The 25,903-nt window shown below is 43.7% G+C and overlaps 1 protein-coding gene across 1 annotated transcript; it reads right to left on the minus strand.

Annotated features, from left to right (window-relative positions):
* Positions 1 to 20,665: 20,665 nt before the first annotated feature.
* LOC136527789 (NAC domain-containing protein 22-like) lies at positions 20,666 to 23,087 on the minus strand. Its single transcript, XM_066520632.1, has 2 exons — positions 22,386 to 23,087; positions 20,666 to 21,403 (listed from the first exon to the last, which is right to left on the minus strand). The coding sequence occupies exons 1-2, from the start codon at positions 23,079 to 23,081 to the stop codon at positions 20,945 to 20,947; spliced, it is 1,155 nt and encodes a 384-aa protein (XP_066376729.1). The 5' UTR covers positions 23,082 to 23,087; the 3' UTR covers positions 20,666 to 20,944.
* Positions 23,088 to 25,903: the final 2,816 nt, after the last annotated feature.

A 25,903-nucleotide genomic window follows, 5' to 3' on the forward strand; every position in this document is an offset into this window, starting at 1 on the left:
ATCATGATAAACGGTGAGGGAAACAATCCCAACCACTGGAGTCTGGTGATGTGTTTTACGACAGATTCATCGCACTAAGACAAGTAAGTTCCCACTTTTAATAATGAAAATTACATATCCCCACTGACTACATAAGCGGTTACACTCTCCACCAATATCCACATTGGTACTACTAATATAGTTTTGCAAATTTACCTTGCATTACATTCCTTTATTTGTTTTTAAGCAATGTTTTTTTATATTGTTAAGGCCATTATATTATTACAGTTACATGTTTCCCTTTCCCTTTTCCTTTCCCTTTTATCTTTATCATCTGGTACTCGTACAAAAGCCAAGAATAATCTGACCATGGATACAGGACGCTGCATGCAGCATGTTACTGACTTGTCGCTTTGCATGAAAGCAAATAAAGCAAAAGGAAGGAATGAATACACCAAGTCACCAAGTAATTCAAAAGCTGTATTCTCTACACATATTAGTTTTGTGGAAATGATATGGCGTGTTACCTCAAATTGGTACGTATCAAATTACATTGAGGTACACACATTACATGATAGTCGTGCAAGAGTTAACGCTATGACCACTACAAAAGAAATAGTGGACTATAGTGATGCTATTAGCGGTCTGAGAAAGTTACTGCTAAATTCTATGGTCTGTTGTTTAAAATACTATTCAATACTTATGGTCTGTGCACATTTGACCATGAACTCAACTTCGAAGATATTTTTTTGTGATTTTTATTTATGGGCCATGCTTATGTTTTATTGTAGAAGAAGATCTGTTGATGTTCTTTTTCTTTCTTTTGGGGTGAATTTATTGATTTTATTTTTCATGTGACAAATTCAAACAATTATTTTAGCATAAAAGGAAAATAAATTAGTAAAATTTAGTTGATCCTTTATGAGGAAAAAAAGTATTGGCCAGTTACATAAAAAACCAAGAGTAGGAAAGAAAGATCAGAGAATCTTCAATACCCGAAAATTTGCTCTTTCTGAAATAAAGTTAGAATGATTTAATTTTGTATTTTTTGTGCTCATATAACATAGGAAATAATAACTTTTCATTAAATTAAAATTTATCATAAGGTAGCAACATATTGGTGCACACATGCTGGCACATATGTTTTATTGTACTGTGTGGATTTGAGCAAAGTTCAAGTTATTTCAAACCAAGTTTGAAAATGGATTTGAAAATGGTTCTGAAATAAAAAAAATAGAAAACACTCCCTCCCTCTCATTTCTGGCCCTAGCTCAACTTGCTCCTCCTTCGGTCTGGCCTGCTCCACCCCGCTGGAAGCCCATCCCGCAGCTGGCCCAACCCCGCTCGGCCTCTCTTCTTCTCCCCGCTTCCCTCTCTCCGCAACAGGTCGGCCCAAGCCGCGCGCAACGGCCCAGCAAGTCCACGCCGCGCCCATTCTCTCTGCATTTCTCTCTCCCTCGCTGACAGGCGAACCCCACCGGTCAGCGTCTTCTTCGAATAGCTATCGTCTTCCCCGCACCGACCGAGCCGTACTCTTCACCGCCGCTACGTCTGACTCCGCTCCGACCATGCCTCGTCCTTGCCTTGTGCCACACGTTGCTCCCCAGGGCCATAAATACCAGCTGCCCGCGCCTGTGCCTCCCCATCCCAAGCCTCGGAGCCGTAGCCGTCTTCGCCGAGTTGCTGCAGCCGCCATCACCGCCCGCTTCGCCGTCAAGCCACGCACCGCCCTCCGTCGCTCTACGCCTCGGTAAGCTACGTCTCTGAGCTCGCCGCTTCTTCCTATATCTCCCAGTGCCCTTGGTTTGCTATTTCGTGGCCTGTAGGCCGTTTTTTGTGCTCGCCGGTGAGTTACTCGCCGCCGGCCATGTCCTCCGCCATGCCAGTTCCCTGTTCCAGCCGTCGGCCACACCTTCCCTTCCCCCTGTCTAATCTTGTCCATTCGTTCTTAGATCAGCGACCGAGATCCCACGATACCCCTTCGGCCGGTAGAATTTCAAAAGAGCCCCTGTCCTTTTCTAGTTTAGAACCCGCCGTCCCTGCAATATCGTTAAACAACCCCTGTAATTTTCTATGTCTAAACCTGCGGTCCAAAGTATATTTTCAAAATACGTTTGCCTATTTTGAAAGCGTAGATTCCCTCTGTTAGATCAAAAATATGTTTTCATCTATTTACAGTTTTGCCACTATTTTCTTTAGGTCATAACTTCTTCAGTTTTAACTCCGATTTGACCCAGTTCAAGTTACGTTAGATTCGTAATTGCGTAATCTACATGTTCATCCTATTATTAAACATGTTTTTAACTTTTGAAATTCGAGGTTAGATTTAATCTATTATTTTATTAAAGGAAATCTTGTTTAATTCATAACTTCTTAGTTATAGCTCCGATTAGAGTGCTTTTCACGTATGTATGTTCGTAGTAACGTGTAGACCAATTTTAAAACCTTTTTACTTATTGTTTATTATGTTTGGTGTACTATTCTGATTTAGTTCTATTGTTTGCTTCGTGTATGATTGCATGGATGCTTGTGTGGTGCTTTATGATCATGTCCAGTCGGTGAGCTTTGTGTTGGTGATATAAAAGAAGTTGGTGATCCAGAAGAAGTCTTTGAGGTTACAATTTAGTAGAAGAAGATCAGAGTTTAAGGCAAGTATAGTATGGGATCATCCTTGTTGTCCTATTCACTTTAATAATTTAATCATATGCATGTGTCTACCTTGACTACCACTAAGAATTTTCTAGTACTTTGTTACCTTGTACCTTGATTCCTATGGGTTTATTGCATTGGGTAGTATGATGCTAGTGCTCAACTAAAGCCATGATCATGTAACTTGACTAATGGTATATGCAATAAACACTAAAAGATGCTTTTTAGCAACATGGAACTAAGGGGGCTAGAGCATTGGACTATTTTTATGGTGCTCTAGATTCCTCTCCCTAAGGACTTATCTATAAGTGATCATCCTGAGACTTACAGTACATCTGTGAGGGCCACATGGCTCTGGCTTTAGCTCAGTATGAGGATCTTTTCTAGCTTGTTAGAGGTTACCTTTATAGCGTAAGAATGGCTTGACGAATCAGGGTATATGACAACCTCTACTCTTATGTGTATAGCCATGATGGAATTGTGTCATTCGACAAGGGGGGTTCCTATATCTGTTTGCCGAGTGAATCTAATGGCCCTAACTTGTTAGACGAACCTTTGAAAGGCTTCATAGTGAACCCATGTCGACCTTCCTTAGTAGTGGGTCAAGAGGTTGGTCGCCTCGTGTGAAAGGGTAAATCCATGACTCACAGTGAAAGTGTACAACCTCTGCAGAGTGTAAAACTAGGTATATCAGCCATGCTCATGATCACGAGCAGGCCTTGGAAATCCTTACGAAATAGATGATGAACACTGATGATACTGATGATACAGATGCTCACTAATGATTACTGTTTATGCTATTCATTATTCATGTTTACCTGATTATGTGTTTATATGGGCTTGTGAATAAACTTGTTGCCACCCAATTGCTAAAAGATGACTCATTAAAAGCTAATCAGTAGTTAAACCTAGTGTCAGCCTTTTGAGCCTCATGAACCCCATGTTATGTTTAGTTGAGTACTGACATATACTTACTGCTTGCTTTATTTTTTTCAAATATTTGGATAAAAATCCCTGGATGGGTACCAGATTGCTAGAGTTGGAGGAATTAGGCTTGTGATCAACCAGTCAGTAGGCCCCTGTGGAATTGGAAGTCTTTACCCTAAAATAGGAGTTGTCTTTCCGCTGTTTGCTGTCTAAGGTTATATCCTTTATACTAAGTACGTTATATATTGAGCATTGTCTTTCGATATTACCCTTATTTGTAGCTATATGTGAGATTTGACTTTCTGGGCTCACATATTGTGTGTATCTGGTTTTGTTCTTAAAACTGGGTGCTACAAAGTGGTATTAGAGCAATGCTAACTATAGGACGCAAGCCTAGTTAGAACTGGACTGTTTAGCATACTTTCATCTTGCTAAGTTCTTGCTTTCTCTCTAACCTTGATATTTTCTAAAAATTATTCTCACCTCTAACTCTATTCTATTACAAAACTTGTCTCTATTCTGAATCTTCTCTCTCTGTCTGTTAGATAGATCGTAACGAGGATACCACCTGACTTCAGAGATCAGGAGGACCAAGCTATGTCGCCTTTGATCGCATTTGATAAGGAGAAGCTATCATCTATGCAAAACCAAGTACTAGAAGGAATAATTCAACATGGGAATTCTCAATAGTGCTCATTGCAAGGTCAGATCAACATACCAAAGGGACCAGTGAAGAGACAAGTAGCTAGAAGCTTGGAAGAATATAAAGTCTAATGAAGGACATTGGTAGTAAGACACTTGGAAGTCAGTATCAATGTCAATTGTATGTATTATGGTTTTCCCTGTCTCCAAAACAAGCCAAATAAGAGGAAAGTCAAGGAGAGCCCGAATTAAGAGGACAATGTGGATAAGAAGAGGAAGGAAAAACTCACCAGAGCCTAGTATTGGGAAACAATCAACATTTGGGTTCAACTACCTTGTCACATTTAGCTCTGATTCCTAGTTAGATGAATCCAAACTATAAGGAGTTAGAAGCTTCTCAAGCTAAAAATACTTCACATGAGGTATGTATAGATGGGTGGACGATCACTTGTAAGGAGATTTCAACCTCAAAAGACCAAGCAAGCTAAGAGAAAGTGTTATCATTGCCAATAGAAGGACATTATATTAAATCTTACCCACAAAAGAATCAACAGCTGCACCATGGAAGTAGCCAGAGTCAGATCACTACAGGACTGCCACCAGCAAGTGTTAGTAATACACAATACGAAGGAAGCCCATGATGAAATTGATGAAGTGGATGATGTGTCGCTCTCACTCCCACTGCCTAGAAATACTACCCCAGATGCCCATGCTACCACACCTGTGTTGAAGGAACTATGAGTTTATGTCCCCTTATGTAATAAAAACTGCTAGTAGCGAAAGTCGAGTCTGTGTGCTTTGTGAACCTTTAGTGTTTGGTTGGTTGTCTTTATGATAATGCTTGAGTTGAATCTTTATAATGAGTGCAATGATCTTGTGGGGTTTTTCCACAATATCATTTAGTTTATAGGCCTAAGGTATAAGGATTATTGAAATAAATAGTTGGATTTTGGTTTTCTCCTGTTTCCTCTATCCTATTTTTTCGGAGCAGCCTATCCTCTTTGGTTTGTATCTCTGTTTTTAGACAGCTAAAAAAAGTCATGGAAAATTCTGGACAACAGTACACTTCCATATATTTCTCTGAGCGTAAGAATTAGCCTGATAGCTATTTTGGTTATGGAGTTACTGAAAATCACAAGACTATGCATCTGTGCTGTTTGAAATCCGAGAACAGTTTCTGTTGTGTACTGTTTTCGACCAAGTTAACTACAGAATTTAGAAAAGTGTTCTATATGAAAGTTGTAGGTAATTTTATAAGCTTTCCTAACTGGTATAAACTACAACTTCGTTGGATTAACAGAACATGAGTTATGGCTGTTTCACTGTACTGTTGTTTTCCTATCCGCGAGGAAAATTGAGTTGTTGGTCATACCCTTGCACATGAATTTCTTTGGATATCAGAACTTCTTGACGACAGTCAACTTAACTCAGAAGGAGATTCAAGCTATGTTTAGTGTCCCCTAGTTGATCTTTTCTTAAGGGGGGATAGCCAAGCTAAAGAAGTTGCAAGACGAAGGTTTCATACGTTCTAGTGCTTCACTTGGAAGTATAGGTTATGCCTCTAGATGAGAGATCACCATCAAGCGTAGATGGATAATTTGTTGGGTCGTCTACAAGGAACTGATGTATTCATCAAGAATTGATCTTCTCTTCGAGCTATTATCAATTGGGAATTCAATCTTCAACATACCTAGGATAGGTTGGCATGGATGACATAGGAAGGAGATATTGGACATCTACAGTTGGTTCAATGAAGGACTCAGAACATCTCAATGTTTCACCAAGTTAGCAAGTGAGTTTTTGGTGAAGGAAGTTCTCTACTTGGATAGGTTATCTCTAAGGGTGGAATTATGGAAAAGAACTCAGAAAGTTAATGATGAGTTTGGTTGTAACCCACCCAAGTATGTAAGAGTGACTCGGAGTTCCTTGAAATAGTAAGATTCTATCAGAGGTTCATTGGAGGTTTTTCGAAGATCATTAGAAAATGGTTATTGTAAGCACCCTCGGTGTTACCGCTTAAACAACTTGCTAAACCTATGTCATGAGCATCATGTTTATGTGTCAATGCATGTGATAAAGTGTGTAGATCAATTTCTGTAACTCAAAACTGATCAACAAAAGTGCTAAACGAAAGTTGATTCAATAGTCATGTTATATCACTTAGGGTTTAAAACCAATTTTTATTAAGCAAAAATACTATAGAACATGTATGTGTCACTTAAATAAAGTTGGAAGTACAAACTTGGTAGATGACAATGCAACTTTAACTTTTGGAAAATAGATGTTGTTAACTGGTGTTTTGGGATCCCAAAAATCAAACTTGACGTTAAGATAAGCTCTTTTCGTTAAGTCGACAAGCACTTGAATGATTGTTAAAATAACATTTTTGGCTGAATTATATTGAGCGAATTAGTTAAATAGGTGCTTAAATATTTTGCTTCTATGGGTTAGTATAAGGTATGGACTATTGCATGAAGTATTTGTTGGTTGAAGTTAACAAGGTTTAGATCTATTTAAAATTGTGACAAAAGAGTTAATGGTTACTTAACCTCATTTGAAACCCTTAGCTTTCCTAGTATGGAACAGTAGTAAGACAATCCTATTTTGACATTTAATTTCTAACAAAAATGTTTAAACACTAGTTGCACGTTTTGGTATTGTTGACTGCATCAAAGTGAGTGCTTGAGCATGGCATAGGTCGACATTGTGTTGGATGTCACGTTGTCCGCTCTAAAATTGCCCAAACTTCATTAGAATGCGTTGTAACCACGTTGTTGGCGCTCCGTTCGTGAACCGGCACTCCAGCGACGAACCCAAGTTGGCATTCTTGTATCTCCCCCTCTGGTCACTCTCTGGACGTGAGGTTGGCTTCATTAGCTGGGTGTTAGTATCGACTTTAGGTTAGGGGAATTAGTTGAGCCTCGATCATGATCGTTAGCGGCTTTTGCTTTGCTTTAAAATGCGTGCATGGCACCCGTTGATACCTCTCGGCCCGAGTTCATGGACACCGCGTGTGTAGGCGCTGCTGGCGCCAGGCTCATGTCATGGCCGGCCTACTGCCGCTGGCCAGCTCGTGCACTTGGGTCATGCCACGCAACGCCTTGGCCTCACGATGGCTGGCTTCGGTCGGCTGTGGCTAGGTTTCCACGGTCACACGCGCGCGCCACCATTTGGCTGCCGAGCCATGCATGGAGTCAAGCCATGGCTATGACCATCATTGCTAGATCAGCATGGCCGTCGCTCCCCCTCTAGTTCCTCTACCGCTCCGAGCCGTGTGTCTTGGTCATAGCCGCCCTCTCGTGCACACGCGCTCTTGGCCACGCACCTCACCTATCGCCACACCGCTGCTGTGTCTCATGGCATGATCCAAGCCGCTCATCCCATCTACCTCTGCTGCCACAACGGTGTGTACTGCCCTACCTGTGGGATAGGGAGGAGAGGATGGGTTGTGTATATCGGTAGTGCCACGCCAGCACATGGTCGGAGTCGCTGTTGCATTCGAGGCACCGCGCTCTCCGCTCCTTCAATTTGCCTAGCTCAAGGCTTCTCAGTCCAATTCCTCGCACCAATGAGTAGCATAGGTAGCCAGCTAGACGCCCATTCCCCTCAAGCCCGGCTCAGGTCACTACCCACGCAATAATTGGCATTTTTGCTCGCCACCGGTCATGTGCGCCGCCGTGACCAGAAGGTTGGGGGTAAGGCATGTAGGCATGGTAGCATTCAATTGCTCATAACCCTGAGCTTGCCTTGACTCCCTCTATCCGGTGCTCACAATGTTTTGGCCAGGGTGCTCATCATCGGTGGAGTGACGCATCAGTGTCCATCATAGAGCACCGCCAGCACCACTCGGTCACCCATGGCTAGACCATTGCAGTGCTCCCCTGCTTCAACCATCAGTGGGGAGTGCACCACGGTGAGCTATTGAATGCTTCTCCGCCATCTCTACCTTGCCAGTGAGGGCGTAGGCTCACTGGAACAGTCACGCCACTATCGTGGATAGCCGCTCGCTGCTGTAAGCTCGCACCAATGCATCTTCGAGTCCCTAACCACCGCCCATCATAGCGTATGTAGCCGTAGAGGGCGACCAACCCGCTAGGTGGGTCCGCACAGGCCTCTAGTGGCCAGCATGGACGCCCAGTGCCGCCGCTCGCCGTGCTATCGTGCACAGGATGACGGGGGTGCACGTGGGTAAATTTGGTAAAATCCAGGGGGTTAAGTGAATTCTCCAGAGAAAGGAAGAAATAGTATTAGGACCTATTTGTGGTTCGAGAAAAGTCTGAGGGCTCATTTGCTAAAGTGCCAGCGCAGGCTCCCTGCCGTGGGCCATTGAGCCAGCCTGCTACGCGCGCCCCGCGTCCTGCGTTGGGCCAGGCTCGGCAGTCGGGCCGAATCATTGGCCCAACCCTTTTCTTTTGCTAAAGCGTTTTCTAATTTAGTTTCTAAAGGTAAATTTGTAAATTCAAGATAAATTTCTATAGATGTCCAAAAATTATGAAACCAATTTTGTTAGGTTTCTAAAATCATGACCTATCCTGCTACTGTATTTTGTTCACTTAGTTTCATAGAATTTTCAAGAGTAGACTAATTAATTTGAAGCACTTAAAATGGGTAAAACATGAACTTGTAGGAATTATTGTGATGAATTGGTAGTAGTACTGGCCCTAAAATTTTTACAGTAGATTCCTAACATTATTAGGTTCTCATTGTAATTTTTATAGCTCCATAGAAATTAGTTTGTTAAGGTAACTAAATGAGTCCTAGTACGAAAATATATATTTAATCAATCAAATGTTAAAAATAATTGGGGTTTGTAGAACGAAAACATTTTCTAGAAACAAGCCTTACTTGGCTATGTGGATACGTAGACTAGTATGTTAGTCATTAAGCTAGCTCATTAGCTCATGGACGTAATCGTATTTTAGAGTTGCGGATGCCGTTGATTATTTACGTCCCTACGTTGCATCCACGTATTTCATGATAGGAGCGGTGTTGGATCGCGGAGTCATTGGGAGTAGTAGAAGCAGATGGTGACTTGATGATCATTCCACCAAGATGAAAGCTAACTTGGTTATATCTTACACAGGCAAGCCCCGGTGCATAACTCCTATTATTCTGCACTTTTATTTTATGCTTGTGCATTAAGTTTAAGGAGTTGGATAAAACCCACTTGCATATATATATATATATATATATATATATATCCTTATCCTATGAGTTTTACTAGTATGAATAGGATCATGTAGATTGCTATGCTATAGGACTCCGGTAGAAGTCGAGTGATTGTCTGTCACTCACGAGAGATAGGAAAGATATTATTATTGTCATTATATTACTATGACATGTAATATATATGAATGATAATTGGAGATCAGGCGGAATGGTACTTTGGATCTAGACTTGGTTAGGCATTCGAGCGAGGCTCGAATTGCATTTGTTCCGCCTGTGTCGATTGAGGGCCGTCCATTGCATTGAATTCTAGTTAGGTCATAGACTTATTATCTTGAGCACATACTTGCTTATGGGAGCGGGAAGGCTCGTTGCTCTCTTGTCGTGGGTTCCGTCTCTTTCCGGACCGACTGATTGGAGGTGGGTATGGTGGAGGTCTAAGCACCACACTGAGTCTAGGACTCAGGTGTGGGGGCTTAGAGTCCAAGTTTGGATGGGGACCTACACCCCTTGATAGGAGAGTGGTGGGTTGGTCCTGCTTGTGCCTAGGGTACAAGTAGGGCGTGTGTTTCGAGGTACCCAGCTGGGATACATTTTTTCGCAAATCGTCGTGTGATACGGTACGACTTGGCTATGATCTAGCACCGTAGTAAGAACTGGAATATGAAAGGTGATAAAATGGTTTGGATTGCTTACCATAAGCTTGAAAGTAGCATAGGTGCTTACCTAGAATGGTTAGATAATGAACTAATGATGACTGCTAATAAAATTGAATATAAGGATGCACGTTTAGTAATGCTCCTACAGATGCAATAAGCCCACAAGCCAGATAGCCTTGCATATCCTTGGAGTCTTTTCTTTCCTCCTAATGGGTAAGCCTTGTGGAGTATAATTGAGTACTCAGGGTTTGATCTACCCTGTTGCAGGTGACAGGAACATGTGGAGCTGACACTTATGTGTGGAAACCTCCTGGTGGGCTCAGCGAGGATTTCCTCAACATTGCGGACATGGAGTTTATTTGATACTTTCACCCAAAATGTTTTACAATGGAAAAACTTATAACCTGTTATGATGTATATAACGGATCATCATATTAATGTTTGACTTGTCATTAAATGGTTTTATTTCCGCTAAAATTCTGATAACATGGTTATATTCTGCTATTATAAATAATAAATATTATACTCAGATGTTGCATAAAAAGTTATGTAAGAAATGCCTAAAATGTTGTAAGATGTATTCTCCCATTTATGATCATGTTGAAAAATGTGGATTTTCAGGTTCACCCATGGGGTGTGCTCGGTAGAACTGTCTGATGTAGCTCAACTTTGGGGTGCTTAGTGTCTAGTGGAAGACAAGCGTCTCCGTAAGTGTGTTATTTCGGGCGGTTCTTCCACAGTTATAGTGGTATTGGGAAATATTACTAAGTTCATTTGGATCAAGAAACCTCAGGTAAGCTTAGAAGAAGAGGTTGAAGTAAAACTTATGTGTTAGCTTTGCAGATCGAAATAAGAGTTTCTCGATCTTTTGAGAAGCATCTCATCAAGGTTTGTAAGAAGAAAAGTAGTGGCTTATGGATTAAATTAATTAAGAAAGCGTGAGTGGGACTACTGACCCATGATGTGGAGATGCTATTTTCTTGGACCTAAGCAGTGGCATCTACAAGGACATAAGAGTGTGAAAAATATATCACTAAGGATTGGATCAAAATCTGAGACATTGTAGTTGGGCTTGGAGTACTCAGGAATTATATGACTTGGAAAAGTGCTATCACCTGGAAAAACAAAAGTCAGTTGCCGATGTCCTTAGCAAAGGAGAGTTATGCTAAGAAGATTCAGACTGACACCGTGGACTTACAATTGTGTTTGAGAGTTGAGCAATTTGATCTGAGAATATAAAGTCATTAATGTTTTAAAATTGGTAATGGAACCTACTTTGGATCAAGAAAGTAAGAAGGCTTCCGTTGGAAGGTGAACATATGAAGAATGAGGTCTAATAAGTATGGACTAAAAAGGAAAGGTGGCCTAGTGATTGGAGATACCTGAGAGTTGTTCAAGGTGCCTATTAAAATCTTAGAATTAGTTGAGCAAGTTGCTTGGGTAGGGTTATCAGGGTATGCAAAGTAAAGCAGAAGGTTTACCAAGAAGGTGGAGTTACTCAAGGATGTGAAGAAGATCCAAAGGCAAAATACTCGTATCTCTTTTGTCACCATCTTCGCTGAATCTCGAGTACGAGATTCATCTTAAGGGGGTAGAATTGTAACACCCGAAAATTTACTCTTTCTGAAATAAAGTTAGAATGATTTAATTTTGTATTTTTGTGCTCATAAAACATAGGAAATAATAATTTTCATTAAATTAAAATTTATCATAAGGTAGCACCATGTTGGTGCATACATGCTAGCACATATGTTTTATTGTACATGTGTGGATTTGAGCAAAGTTCAAATTATTTCAAACCAAGTTTGAAAATGGATTTGAAAATGGTTCTGAAATAAAAAAATAGAAAACACTCCCTCCCTCTCATTTTTGGCCCAGCTCTCCTTGCTCCTCCTTCGGCCTCGCCTGCTCCACCCCGCTGGAAGCCCATCTTGTAGCCGGCCCAACCCCACTTGGCCTCTCTTCTTCTACCCGCTTCCCTCTCTCCGCAATAGGCTAGCCCAAGCCGCACGCAACGGCCCAACGAGTCCGCACCACGCCCATCTCTCTGCTTTTCTCTCTCCCTCGCTGATAGGCGAACCCCATCGGTCAGCGTCTTCTTCTTCAAATTGCTATCGTATTCCCTGCACCGACCGAGCCGGACTCTTCACCGCCGCTATGTCCGACTACGCTCGGACCATGCCTCTTCCTTGCCTTGAGCCACACGTTGCTCCCCGGGCCTTAAATACCAGCTGCCCATGCCTGTGCCTCCCCATCCCAAGCCTCGGAGCTACAGCTGTCCTCGCCGAGTCGCCGCATCCGCCAAACCCTAGCCGCCATCACCGCCCGCTTTGCCACTTAGCTGCGCACCGTCCTCGATAAGCTACCTCTCCGAGCTCGTCGCTTCTTCCTCTATATCCTAGTGCCCTTGGTTTCTTATTCCGTGGCCCGTAGGCCATTTTCTGTGCTCGCCGATGAGTTGCTCACCGCCGGCCATGTCCTCCGCCATGCCGGTTCCCTATTTTGGCCGTCGGCCACACCTTCCCTTCCCCCTGTCTAATCGTGTCCGTTCATTCTCAGATCAGCGGCCGAGATCGCACGATACCTCCTCAGCTGGTAGAATTTCAAAAGAGCCCCTGCCCTTTTCTAGTTTAGAACCCACCATCCCTGCAATTTTGTTAAAGAACCCCTATAATTTTCTATGTCTAAACCCGCGGTCTAAAGTGTATTTTCAAAATACGTTTGCCTATTTTGAAAGCGTAGATTCCCTCTGTTAGATCCAAAATACGTTTTCATCTATTTACAGTTTTGCCACTATTTTCTTTAGGCCATAACTTCTCCGTTTTAACTCTAATTTGACCCGTTCAAGTTACGTTAGATTCATAATTACATAATCTACATGTTCATCCTATTATTAAACATGTTTATAACTTTTGAAATTCAAGGTTAGATTTAATCTATTATTTTATTAAAGGAAATCTTATTTAATTCATAACTTCTTCGTTATAGCTCAGATTAGAGTGTTTTTCGCGTCTGTATGTTTGTAGTAACGTGTAGAACAATTTTAAAACCTTTTTACTTGCTATTTATTATGTTTGGTGTACTGTTCTGATTTAGTTCTATTGTTTGCTTCGTGTATGATTGCATGGATGCTTATGTGGTGCTTTATGATCATGTCTAGTCGGTGAGCTTTGCGTTGGTGATATAAAAGAAGTTAGTGATCCAGAAGTAGTCTTTGAGGTTACAATTCAGTAGAAGAAGATCAGAGTTTAAGGCAAGTATAATATGGGATCATCCTTGTTGTCCTATTCACTTTAATAATTTAATCATATGCATGTGTCTACCTTGACTACCACTAAGGATTTCCTAGTACTTTGTTACCTTGTACCATTATTCCTACTGGATTTATTGCATTGGGTAGTATGATGCTAGTGCTCAACTAAAGCCATGATCGTGTAACTTGACTAATGGTATATGCAATAAACACTAAAAGATGCTTTAATGGAATATGTGAACAAGTTCAACCTATCTAGCAAAATATGCTAGGACTCATGTGATACTAATGAGAAGAAGATGGACCGTTTTCAATCGCGGATCTCTCTTATATCTTGCAAGAGAAGTTGTATATAGGGGGCTATCAGACTTTTGGATGCTTTGATGAATGCTACCATTGCTATGGAGGATATTTCAGCATGACTCTCAGGCTGCAGTAGAAGCGCAAGAGTGTGATCACTGGGTCTTCTAAGTCACCCATAGTCGTAGAAGGTACAGGTTGTGAGGAAGGGTGTCTTATCACTCTCTAGGGTGGACAACCATCTCGTTAGACTCAGTAGACTCACCAGGCACCTTCCACTTAGTACCGTGCACCTACTCAGCAGGTGCAGCAGCCTCAGGGATAGCAGGTTCTGCCTCGTTAGGGACAGGGGAACAAGCCGGGTGCTTATTTCAAGTGTGGCAAGGAAGGCCACTATGCTCGTGAGTGCCCCCAGAACCAGCTTGCTCAGTCTTCTCAGCCTTCAGCCAACTTTTGTTTTGCTCAGCCTTTAGCCTAGTGCTAGCCACTCATTCTTATCATCTCTAGTTCATGGTGCTGCCTGGGCAAGGCATAGATGCAATTCTAGGGATGAACTGGTTGAGAAATTATGGGATAGTCCTGAACCTTAGATAGAGAATTGTTGAGTTGAAGCTTCGTTCTTCTGAGGATAGAATATCTTCCATGTTTCCAAGTTAAAGAAGTGTTTGCGGGTTCTTGATGAAGTGGTGGAAATTGAAAGACTCCCTCTCCAACCTAATCTTTACTATATTGAGCACCCTGTCAAAATCTTGGATGAAAAAGAGAGTCACTAGGAACAAAGTGGTGAAATTCTATAAGCTCCAATGGCAAAATTATTCGAAGGACGAAGCAACTTGGGAACAGGAGAATTATTTTCTAGAGCATTATCCCCATCTTCTCCTCAAAGTATTGAGGTAATGGGATAAGTAAAAGTTTATTTCTTATCCCTTTTCCTACACTAGGCATTCACATGAAATCTAGGATGAGATTTTGTTTAAGGGGGGAGAGCTGTAACACCCTCGGTGTTATGCCCTAAACAAATTACCAAATCATGTCATGAGCATCATGTTTATGTGATAATGCATGTGATGAAATGGGTAGATAAATTTCTTGTAACTTAAAATGACCAATAAAAATGTTAAATGAAAGTTGATTCAATAGCTCATGTATATCAAGTAGGGTTGAAAACTAATTTTTATTAAGCAAAAATACTATAAAACATGTGTGTGATACTTAAATAAAGTTTGAATTACAAACTTTGTAGATGACAATGCAACTCTTGCTGTAGAAAAATAATATTGCTAGATAGTATTTCCAATGGTTTGGAAATGGAACATGGAATTTAAAATCTGCCAAACTTGAGAAGTTACTAAGTCTAAATACAAGTTTGACAACACTGAGTTCACGAATTAATTCTGAGCAATCTAGCTAAGACTTGGTACCATGTTCTAGCCTTTATGGGTAGCCTGATATGCCCCCTTTAGCATAGTGAAGGTGGTTTAGCTTCAACTCCGATACTTTAGTTTTTACGGACGCTTTAAAATTCATGCATGCACACAGTCACTAGCTGACTGGCCGGCGCACGCGGTCACCACGCGTAGCTACTCTGCGTTGCCATGTAGCCATGCCCTACACGCCCACGCTGCCACACGTTGGCCGGCCGAGGCCAACCTAGCCTAGACGTCGCCTGGCTGTGGCTTGGCCGCTCCGACCGCAGCGCCCGCTGCCGGCCAGCCGCGGGCCATGGTGCCCCGTAGGCTGCCACTGCCCCTACCCGCTGCCGCTGCTGCCCTACATGTTGCTACCCTCCCTGCTTCGCACTGCCGCGCTGTGGCTGCTACCACTACATCTCGCTACCGCGCACGTGGGCTAGCCCTTGCCGCCCTGCGCCGTCTTCTCACCATTATGGCGTCGTGCCGCACTTGGCTTAGTCTCAGCTGGGGACACACGCGCATGATCCCTCTGACCACATTAGCCCATAGCACGTGCGCGTGTGCCATTTTGCTAGCAGTTAGCCATGTCCCGCCAAGGCGAGGACGAGACGAGCCAAACCTACCCCCCCCCCCCCTCTCTTCTCTCTCCCACCATGGCTGACTGAGCTGTGAAAGTAAATACGATAGGGAGAGGTCACCTTGGGTCATTTCATCACGTCGTTGGCTTTGCCATCAAGTTGCCTAGCCACCCGACCCCACCCCGCCTTGGACCGAGCCCAGCCAAGCTTCAATTTTGGCTTTTCCCCACCACCGTGCCGATAAGGCCGAATCCGCCCATCACCGAGGGCAACTCCCATCTGACCACCTCAGGCCAAATTGGGTGCACCGCTAGACTTGCCTTGAACCCCTCCTCTCCATGCGCAGGTGAGCCATACCCCTACCGCTGTCCCAACGCTGTTGATGCGATCGTGTCCGCCGTGGCTCGTCGTCGAGCTCGCCACGCGTATGCGGCCAGCCTTGCTCGGGGCATCTTTGGCCAAACCATCGCCTCGGCTAGGTCCTTGGTGAGTTGTTGATGCTCACCAGCTACCTTTACTGCTCCCTTAGCGCCGTGGCTCATCGGAATGTTGTCGTCGCCACCGCAGGTTGCCCGCTGACATGGAGAAGTCGCCCTACTTCATCTCCAGTCATCTAACCGATGCCCAGCATTACGCGTCGGTCCATAGGTGAGCATCGACCCCCTAGCTAGGTCTATGCGGGTCCTAGTTGGCCGGCGTAGCAGCTTTGTGCCAGCCAACGCCGCGCCGGCGAGCGCGAGGGCTTCGGGGACCTCCCCGATGCGAAGATGAGTCTTTTAGGGGGCCTTCACGCATAATTGATGACTAAAGGAATAGGGCAGCATAGTGGTCGCATTAATAGCATGAAGCGTGAGGGCTTTTCTGCTAAAACGACAGCGCGCGCGAGCTGCCCCCGCTATGGGCCGCGCCCGCATTGGGCCGCTGCTAGGGCCAGTTCGCTTCCTCTTTTTTGTAAAGAATTAGAAATAGCTTTTTATTTTTAATTGTGAGCCTAGTTTTGTTTAATTAATATAAAATCAGTATAGGTGTCCAAAATCATGAAACTAATTTTGTTAGGTTCCTAAAATTAGTGATCTATCTAGGTAGTATAGATAGATCATGCATATCTATGTTGATACTAAGAGCTATTAAATCAGTTTGAAAGTGCTTAATATTATTAAGTTAATCATTGTAGGAATTTTTGTGGTAAATTGGTGATGGTTTTGATCCTGAAATTTTTACAGTAAGTTTCATTGTATTATTATGTCGTTCACTAGTAATTTTGATAGCCTTAGAATAGACTAAGCATTAGGGTAATTAAATGCTCTTTGTTTCAATATACATTAAATCACTAGTAGAAATAAAGATATATCCTTAAATTGCCAAACTAAGGGTTTGTTAGTTGAACCCAACACTTTGTTTGAGGAAGATGTTAGTTAGCTTAGTATCTTGGACATTAGAGCTAACTTTGTAGCTTAGTATGCGTATTCTTATTTTAAGAGTTGTTGTTGCCTAGATGCTAAGTGTTGCATCATCATCGCATGCATGTAGAGAACGAGTTGGCAGAGATAGACACCATAGACGATTGTGAGTTCGAGGAGATCATCGAGGAGTACGAGGAGGAGATTCTCGTGCAGGAGGAGGTCTCGAAGCCACCGACGACTGATTCAGCTGACACCGCGCCTGCCCAAGGCAAGCTTCGGTGCATAACCTTTATTTTTTATAATCATCATATATATAGGTGATCTGCATTTACGTTACAGGAGTTTTATGGAAACCACATGCATAGATATATCTATCCTATGAGTCTTACTAGTGCAGGTTCAAGTAGCTGGTATGCTTAGGTTTTTGGTAGCGTGAGTAACCTGCCATTACTCACAATAGGTGATTATTATAATTACTCTCATGATAAAAATGATGAAAGGAAAATGGAGACTGGGCAGAGATATGGTATGGGTTATGGTGGGTGTGACGAGTCATGTCCCGTGGCCACGGGGCTTAGCTTGGTTACACTATTTTTCCTATCCATGTCGATTGAGGACCATCCGTTGCTATGGATGGTAGTCAGGTCATAGACTTATTATCCTGAGCACATACTTGCTTATTGGAGCAGGAAGGCTCGTTATGCTCTTGTCGTGGGTTCCGGCTCTTTCCGGAGCGACTGATTGGAGGCAGGGAAAGGTGGAGGTCTAAGCACCATATTGAGACCGGGTCTCAAGTGTGGGGGCTTGGAGTACAAGTTTGGATGGGGACCTAGACCTCGTGAAAGGAGTGGAATGGGTTGGTCTTGTTTGTGCCTGGGGTACAAACAGGGCATGTGTTTCGGGGTATCCAACTAGGATACATTGGTTCATGAATTGCCGTTTTCGTGAGACGGTACGACTTGGCTATGGTCTAGCACCGTAGTAAGAATTGGAATATGAAAGATGGTAAATTGGTTCTAATTGCTCAACCCTTGCTTAGGTAGTACAGGTGCTTATCTAGAATGGTTAGTTAATGAAGTAATCATGATTGCTAATTAAACTTGATCTTAAGGACGTACTTCTAGTAATGCTTTTCGCAAACAAAAAGAAAACAGCAAACCCATATTGCCTATCATACCCCTTGGAGTCGGGAAACTATTTCCACTAGTCGGGTAAGTCTTGCGAGTACATTGTGTACTCAGGGTTTATTTATCCCTGTTGAAGGTGCAGTTTGAGGAGTAGCTCTTGTGTGGAGGATTCTTATAGTGGGCATAGACGGATCCTTGTATCGTTTGCGCTAGATGTTTATTTTATTTCCGCTGTTTAATTATCGCATTCTGAACTCTGGTATTATAATAAATAATTTTCTAAGAACCCTTATTGTATGAAATGGACTAAGTATTATAAACTCGTACTCATTATTGGATTCTGGAGGTAAAACTGTGGATTATTTCGAGTTCTCCCGTGGGGTGTACTCGACGGAACTGTCCAATATAGCTCACTTTCGGGGTGCTTAGTGTCTAGTGGAAGATGAGCGCCTTTGAAAGTGTGTTATTTCGAGCGGTTCTGCCATAGCGCGGCATCGAGATGGGGAGGGGGGAGGGGCGCAGGCGTCGCTTGCGAGCGTGAGCGCCACGAGGGAGAGCGGGCTGCCGTGAGGGAGAGCGCTGGGAGGAACGTACTGGGAGAGTGAAACCCTAACCCCTGCGTTTATATATGGGAGATGGTAGTGGGCTGGTGTGGGCTAGTGGGCTGGGCCTAATTTACTGAGGCAAGTTGAGTTAGAATGCCCTGCCTCGGTTATTGTTTTACCGAGGCGGTTGAGTTAGAATGCTCGCCTCGATTAATATATATTAACCAAGGTGGACCTGTTAGGTTGCCCGTCTTGGTTAATGATTTACCGAGGCGGTTGTTGGCCCGGCTGCCCTGCCTCAAATAACCGAGGCAGGCAACCAGGCCAACTACCTCGGAGCCCCAAAGTGAAACGCTGTGCAAATGATTTTCTATAGTAGTGACACAATGGATCGACGAAACTAACCGAGGGAGGTCGCAATCAACCTTGATTGTAGCAAAAGCACTGCCACCCATCACAACCTCACACATGATTGCACCGCCACCCCTCAGATGCATGCCACTGTACCACCACCGGCCCCTCACCCCACAAAAAGAGGTGCTACCTCCTACCTAGCCACTCGGACTACTGACGCCAAGGTCGCTCTTCATCCACCTGCCTTGAAACTTGTCTCCTCTCCCCCACCTTAGAGTCCACGTGCAACCACACCGTGCCAAAGTCCATTTATTTAGGGGCTTGCCGATTGAAAGAATCAAGATGCCTAGTAGGGATGGAGTGAATTAAGCTAATCTAAATGTTTCAAAAAATGAAATCTATGCTTAGCTAAATTCACCCATACATGTTGTTCTGTGCCTATAGCACAAAAGTTTTGCACCTTAAGTTCTAACCCTACACTAGCATGACAATTCTAGGAATATAAATTGCAAGAAATTATATGCATAATGTAAAGAGGGAGCACAAGGGACAACAGTGATGCTTCATGAGGTATCGGAGAGTTGGCACTCTTCACTAGTCCTTGTTAGAGCACCTCACAAGGTATAGCCCCCCTTAATTCGTGCAAGGACCAAGTGCTCTCTAGTGGTTGATCATTCTCCAAGACGGAACGATGGACCATTGAAACTAGTGTACACCAACTTGGGCCTCTCATAATCTTCACGGAGAGGTCACCAAGCACCAATCATTACCAACCCATCTAGGTGATACCAATTGAAGGGACCGTGATGCCTAAGAGAGGGAGGGTGAATTAGACAACTTAAAACTATTCGGCCAACCAAAACCTACTTATAAAAATCTATGCAAGATTTTATCTAGATATGTGCACTATGGTTTTGTTAAGTGTTGTTGTCGATAACACAAAAGAGTCATGGAACCTAGGTTGGTCCAAACATATTCAACTAACCTAGCAAGATAGACCGAAAACGGTAAAACACAACCTAGGAAAGCAAGTAAATGTGGAAAGCGTAAATATGTTAGATATGTAAATTCCCACGATAATTTTTCCCGAGGTATCGAGAAGCTCACACTTCCTCATAGTTCTCGTTGGAGCCCCTAGCAAGGATGCCCTCGCAAAGCCCAAGCTCATGATCTATTAACTCCAAGTGAATCGTCCACAGGCCTTCCCCACATGCAAGTGGGTCTCCATGCGGCTTTCTCCCAGACCACTCCCATTGTCTTCCCAATCGAGCTTCCAGCCAAAACGCTGCAGGCCTCGTTCCTGTACCCTTGTGCTGGGACTACCGGTTACCTGTGAGGCCCAGTTCAGCTAGGTAGTGTTGTGGTATTAGATTCGCTTTTTCAAAATTAACCAGACAATATAGGGTTTTGTCTTATTTTCCTAAACAAGGTGGTGGATCTGTGGTTTGCCATGCTATATCAATACAATTCAGGTGGGAAGATGCTCTGCCCCCTTTGACCATCCAAAAAAATTAAAATGATGGACTGCATGTTCAAAGGGCCGAGTTCTCTCTTGTATTGCAGGAAAACCTTGCTACTGTACAAAGCAAATACCCACGACCTCTCAAGCTGGAGCAACCATGGCACCACTCACGCTAACTTAATCTTGAATGGCATGGATGACAGCGCAACTTAGCTGTTAATGTACTTTGTTGCATATGCCATGTATGTGTACTAGCTCATCAGTATATATATGATGCCATCCAAGATACTCATGCTAGCTCTGTGCCTCTGTATGCATGTATCTCGCTAGCTAGCCATCTCTACGCGACTACATACATACAACACGCGTATATATGCTGTAGATTAAAACTATATACTATTACTATATAGCTAGGTCTCTGTAACAACGACTATATATATAGCTATTTGATTGAGAATCCAAGATATATATGTATATATATGGATTGGTTAAAAGTTGAGGACGCTGGCGTAGTAGGGCGACCAGCTCTCCATCCATGGGCTCCGCAGCTGCGTCAGGAATGGGTCCTGCATCCACTCCTGCTGCGCCGGCTGCTGCTTCGCCACCTCCAGCTGCGGCAGGCTCAGCGTCGCCGGCCTCATCAGCACCGTCGTCGCCGTCGGCAGCGGCTCGGCCACCTCCTCTTTCTTCATGCTCATCACCCCAGGTGGTGGTGAGATGCCCACGGGCATCATCATGATGTCCCCTCCCTGCTGCTTCCGGGGATGGGCCGCCGCCGCCGCCTCGTGGTCCGACGACGACATGGAGTCGGCGGGCGAGCCGGTGTTGTGGGACGCGGACGCGGACGGCGTGGCTGTGGCGCGCGCCAGCTCCTCCATGGCCACCCGCTGCTCCAGCTCCTTAAGCGACACAGCTTTCCGGTAGATCTTGCACAGCACGATGTCCTCCTGCACGCGTTACATAAAAATGATGATTAGGACTTGCACTATACTGGCTAGCTTATGGACTGAAATATATAATTAATTAACATATATATAAAAACGTTGCTTTCATGCTGCACCTGACAAAGTAAATATCTCTAGCTAGCTAGCTAGCTAGGTGTCCTAGCTACTTTTCAAAGCACGCGCGTGACTACTGACTACTACTACCTCGGAGTCAAGGTCAACCATTTCACACACTCCACATATATATATACATATATATATATATACACACACACTATGCACACTAATTGACCTGACCTAAATACATCTGGAATTACTTCTATTGTAGAAGAATGAATTAACGAAAATGCAAACTAAACTAATTAAAGGCCCTTTTTGGATTATTAGTGGCGTGCTAATAGTTAACAACTAAACTTAACCGTTGAAGATCCAAGTAGGGCTGCTACTACAGACCTCAAACTACTAGCAGGTGGAGATGCTAACAATTATTAGTTCTTCAATTGGTAGAGAGGTGCTAATAGATACTAACAGTTCTTCTATACCTCCAACCACCTATTATCAGTTGGATTAGTTTTTTTTTTGTGGTTATCAGTTGGATTACTTAGTAGATTTAGCTATTAGAGCAAGTATAATAGTAGACTGTAAGCCGACTAAATGCTGAGGTGAAGGAGAGAGGAGAGGAGAGAGAGGAGAAGCGGGCTGTAAACTTACAGCCGGCTTGGGCACAAGAACCAAAAAAATCTGTGAGAGAGACAAGTGGGCCATGTATTAACTGTAAAGAGCTAACTACTATATGAGTGGGCTGAGAGAAGGCTGTAAAGAACCTTACAGCCAACAAATCGGCTATATTATTAGCCTTGCTCTTAGCTAGCTAACTATTAGCACCACCGCGTATGCTAATAAAGATGGATTAATAACGCCATGCATGCATGCATGTACTAGATACTACTAGCTAGGTACGATGTAGGATGATGTATATGTATACCTTGGGCGACTTGTTGGTGGAGGAGGCCGCCGATGAGTCGCCGGCGGCATTGCAGCAGGTGGTGGCGTCGGGGAGGCGGTACTCGTTCATGACCCAGTCGGTCTTGGTGCCACGCGGCGCGCGGCCCTCGTAGTAGACGAGCGTCTTCTTGAGCCCGATGAGGCGCTTGGGGTCGTCGGCGCACCGCACGGCGCGGTCCGACCCCGTGGCCTTCCAGAACCCGCGCTCCGTGGTGCGGCTGGGCCGGCCGCCGCCGCCGGACTGGTGCTGCTTGGCCGCCCGGCTGCCGCCACCGTCGCGGGGCACGAAGAAGTACCACTCCCGTTCGCCGATGCGCGCCAGGCCCGGGAGCTCCCAGGGGTCGTGCCGGTACAGGTGCACCGTGGGGATGATGTCGAACTTGAGCATCCGCCCGTGCGCCACCTGCTTCAGGTAGAACTCCAGCAGCTCCTCCTCCGTCGGGTGGAACCGGAACCCCGGCAGCTCCAGCTCCGCCGCGCCGGATGACGGTGGTGATGCGCCACGCCGCAGCTGCTCCGCCATGATGGATTGGCTTTGTTGGTTTTGCTCTGGCTGCTTGATGGATCGATGATGGAAATGAGCTGCCGATCGAGAGCCGGATGCATGAGAGGAAAGAGGCGGGTTCCCTCTGCATATATAGGCCGGCCGGCGGGGAGGAGACTGGCGAGGAGACATGACACGATGGCGTCAAGGCGAGCGAGACTGCGCGAGAGTGAGATGGGAAGAAAGTGTGTGTGGGTGATGCGCTCTCGTCTCTTTCCCAGCGAGTCTTCTCCTGCGTCATACTAGCTGACTTTTATTACTGATTACTGCCCTAATGCTGAAGGCAGTGTCGTCTGTGTGTGTGGAAATTAAGACTTGCTTTGCTTGGAATTCTTCAATGCTGGCTTAGTGCTGATTATTTTACAGATATATGCAGTACTTGCTTTGGGAGCTGATTAATTAACTTTGTGGTACTGTCAGTATCTAATATAATGACAATATTATAATCTGGGAAAGACTGATTTATTTATTTATATATCCTGTAACCAATTGACGAGGTTGTGGACCAGTACTATATATCAGTACTGGTTTCAGAGTTGTGTTGGCCATGCACGATGAATCATTTAATCTCTCCAGCAAAAGGAAAATATAATGATCCATGCTGGACTATTTATTACTCTCTCTACCCCTGAATAAATAGATTTCTAGTGTTGTCTTAAGCCAAACTTTTAAAGTTTTGACTGAATTTCTAGGAAAAACCGTTAAGATTTATGACATCAAATTAGTACCATTAGAGATATACCATAGAATATATTTTCATAGTGTGCTCATTTTATGTCATAGATGTTGTTACTCTCTCCTATAAAGATAATCAAACTTAAAATTATTTGACTTGCACATATTCTATTAATTGATTTATTTGGAGACCAGAGGAAGTATTTATTTAGCAAACGGAAAACAGATTTTTCTAGATTTTTGTGTAAATAAACATTTAAACACGGATGATCAAAGTTGCTATAATAAATAATTGATCATGTCATATTTTAGTTTATTTAAAAGAAAATGTCAAGTCTGAAGCAATGTTTTAAATCTCCTGATATAGCCTTTTAAGGCAGAGTGCCGCTATTTGTGTTCATGTACAATTTAGCCGCTATAGCCCGATTTAGCTCCGCTATTAGCCGATTTAGAGGTATACCGCTAAACAACTTAGCCCGCTATTTAAAACTATGGTCTCGAGAGCACACTGTGTGGTGTATCAACAGAAAATTTAATTCTTCCATTCTGAAAAAAAACAGTCGTATGATATTTAATTCGTTCAAAATAAGTACAACTGATTCGTGCTACCAACACACAACTGGTGAACTGGAGTGGTGCACATGTACAAAATAAAAAGATGGGACCTCCGATCCTGCAGATAAAGAAGAGAGTGGTTGCAAGCCTGCGAAGTGGTCCGAGACGACTTGGTCCATTGGTGCACACTAACTAAATTATTCAGAGTACGCGCCTGCACTGCACTGCAATTAGTAGATAAGTAGCTTTTCTTAATTTATGTGCACGCAGTTCTGATCAGATTGGGCACCCGTAGCTTTCTCAAAGGATACGGAGAGAATCATCTCTGACTGCCTTAACTACTGTATACCATCATTCTTGACCTTGACCATGCCATATATATGTTAATTCCAATGTCTAATGCTTTTTTTAGCACTGATAAAGCTGCACCTGCACACTTTTCTTGAAAAAAACATGATTGTCTTTGTTTTAAAACACAATACAAACACAGATGCTCATACGTATGTGCACACACTCGCACAGTAAATCTTAAGATTAACAAAGTCAACATAGACGTCTCGCTGTCAATAGGCTCCTTCCTGTTGCTAATGAACACATTATTGTGTTATAAGTATTTTAGGTGTGCCACACTAACCATGTTTAATTTTTTTTCCTGACCGGGTCATATTTTGAACTACCAAAAAATGTCTGGTAACGGTATTACTTCAAAAAGTTGCCTGTTCTATAGAAGGTACCCCTCACTCCGCATAGCCACAGCTTTACATGTACAGTCCTTTCGATATCGATGGCCTTATTTGCTTTGACACAAGACGTACGTGTTGAATTGAAGTGGTAAAACCTACAAAACAGTTTATTTGTAACTACATAATTCCAGGAAGCCGGAGAGGCTGCTTCAAACCCGCGACCTGGTGACTCAGTGCGACACCCGCACTGAGCCCGCACTAAGTCACCAGGTCGTGGGTTCGAAGCCGTCTCTCCACAGATTTTGCGGGGGAAGGCTTGTCTCGATTTTTCCCTTCTCCAGACCCCACTCATATGGGAGCCTCCAGCACTGGATCAGCCCTAGGGAAAATATAAACAAAGAAAAACCATCAGTTTTCCACAAGACAGACGGACGGATGGAGTGTTTTGACGCGCTGACAGTTGAATTCCTTGCGTGGCCAAGACTTTCACAAGAAATCCCAAGCTCAGGACGACACTACTGCATTACCAATTTACCATTGTACGGTGATGCTGCTCTCTTGGCATACCTCCAAGCCTTTGTTTTGTCGTCCCTCTGAAAAGAAAACCGCGTGTTGAATCGTTCCAAGTCCTGAAATGATTCTCCCTTTTGACGAAACTCCAAAGAATTAGTTACTTTCTAACAGGAAATCATTGCACTTAAGAGAATTTATCAGGCGGCAACGGCGGCTGTTGCTGCACAAAAGAGACTAATGGTTGGCTAAAGTGGTTGCAGTTTTCAGGCACCTTACCATTAGCATGCAACTGTGGACCTGCACCTGCTTGGGTTACGCAAGTACTACACCACTAGTAGACATGTCCAAATCAGAGCAATAACCTTTTGTCTTTAATTTTCACCTTTAGTTTAATCTGTGCCTTCCTATGAAGCAACCTTAGTTTGCAGTCAGGGAAATATGAACGGGTGAGTGGTGTAACTGATTATATTTCTAGTGTTTGGTTGACAGAATTCAGCAATCACTCCAAATTTGACCCCCAGGGAAACA

The sequence above is a fragment of the Miscanthus floridulus genome, chromosome 19, assembly GCF_019320115.1.
Source record: "Miscanthus floridulus cultivar M001 chromosome 19, ASM1932011v1, whole genome shotgun sequence".
NCBI lineage: Eukaryota > Viridiplantae > Streptophyta > Magnoliopsida > Poales > Poaceae > Miscanthus > Miscanthus floridulus.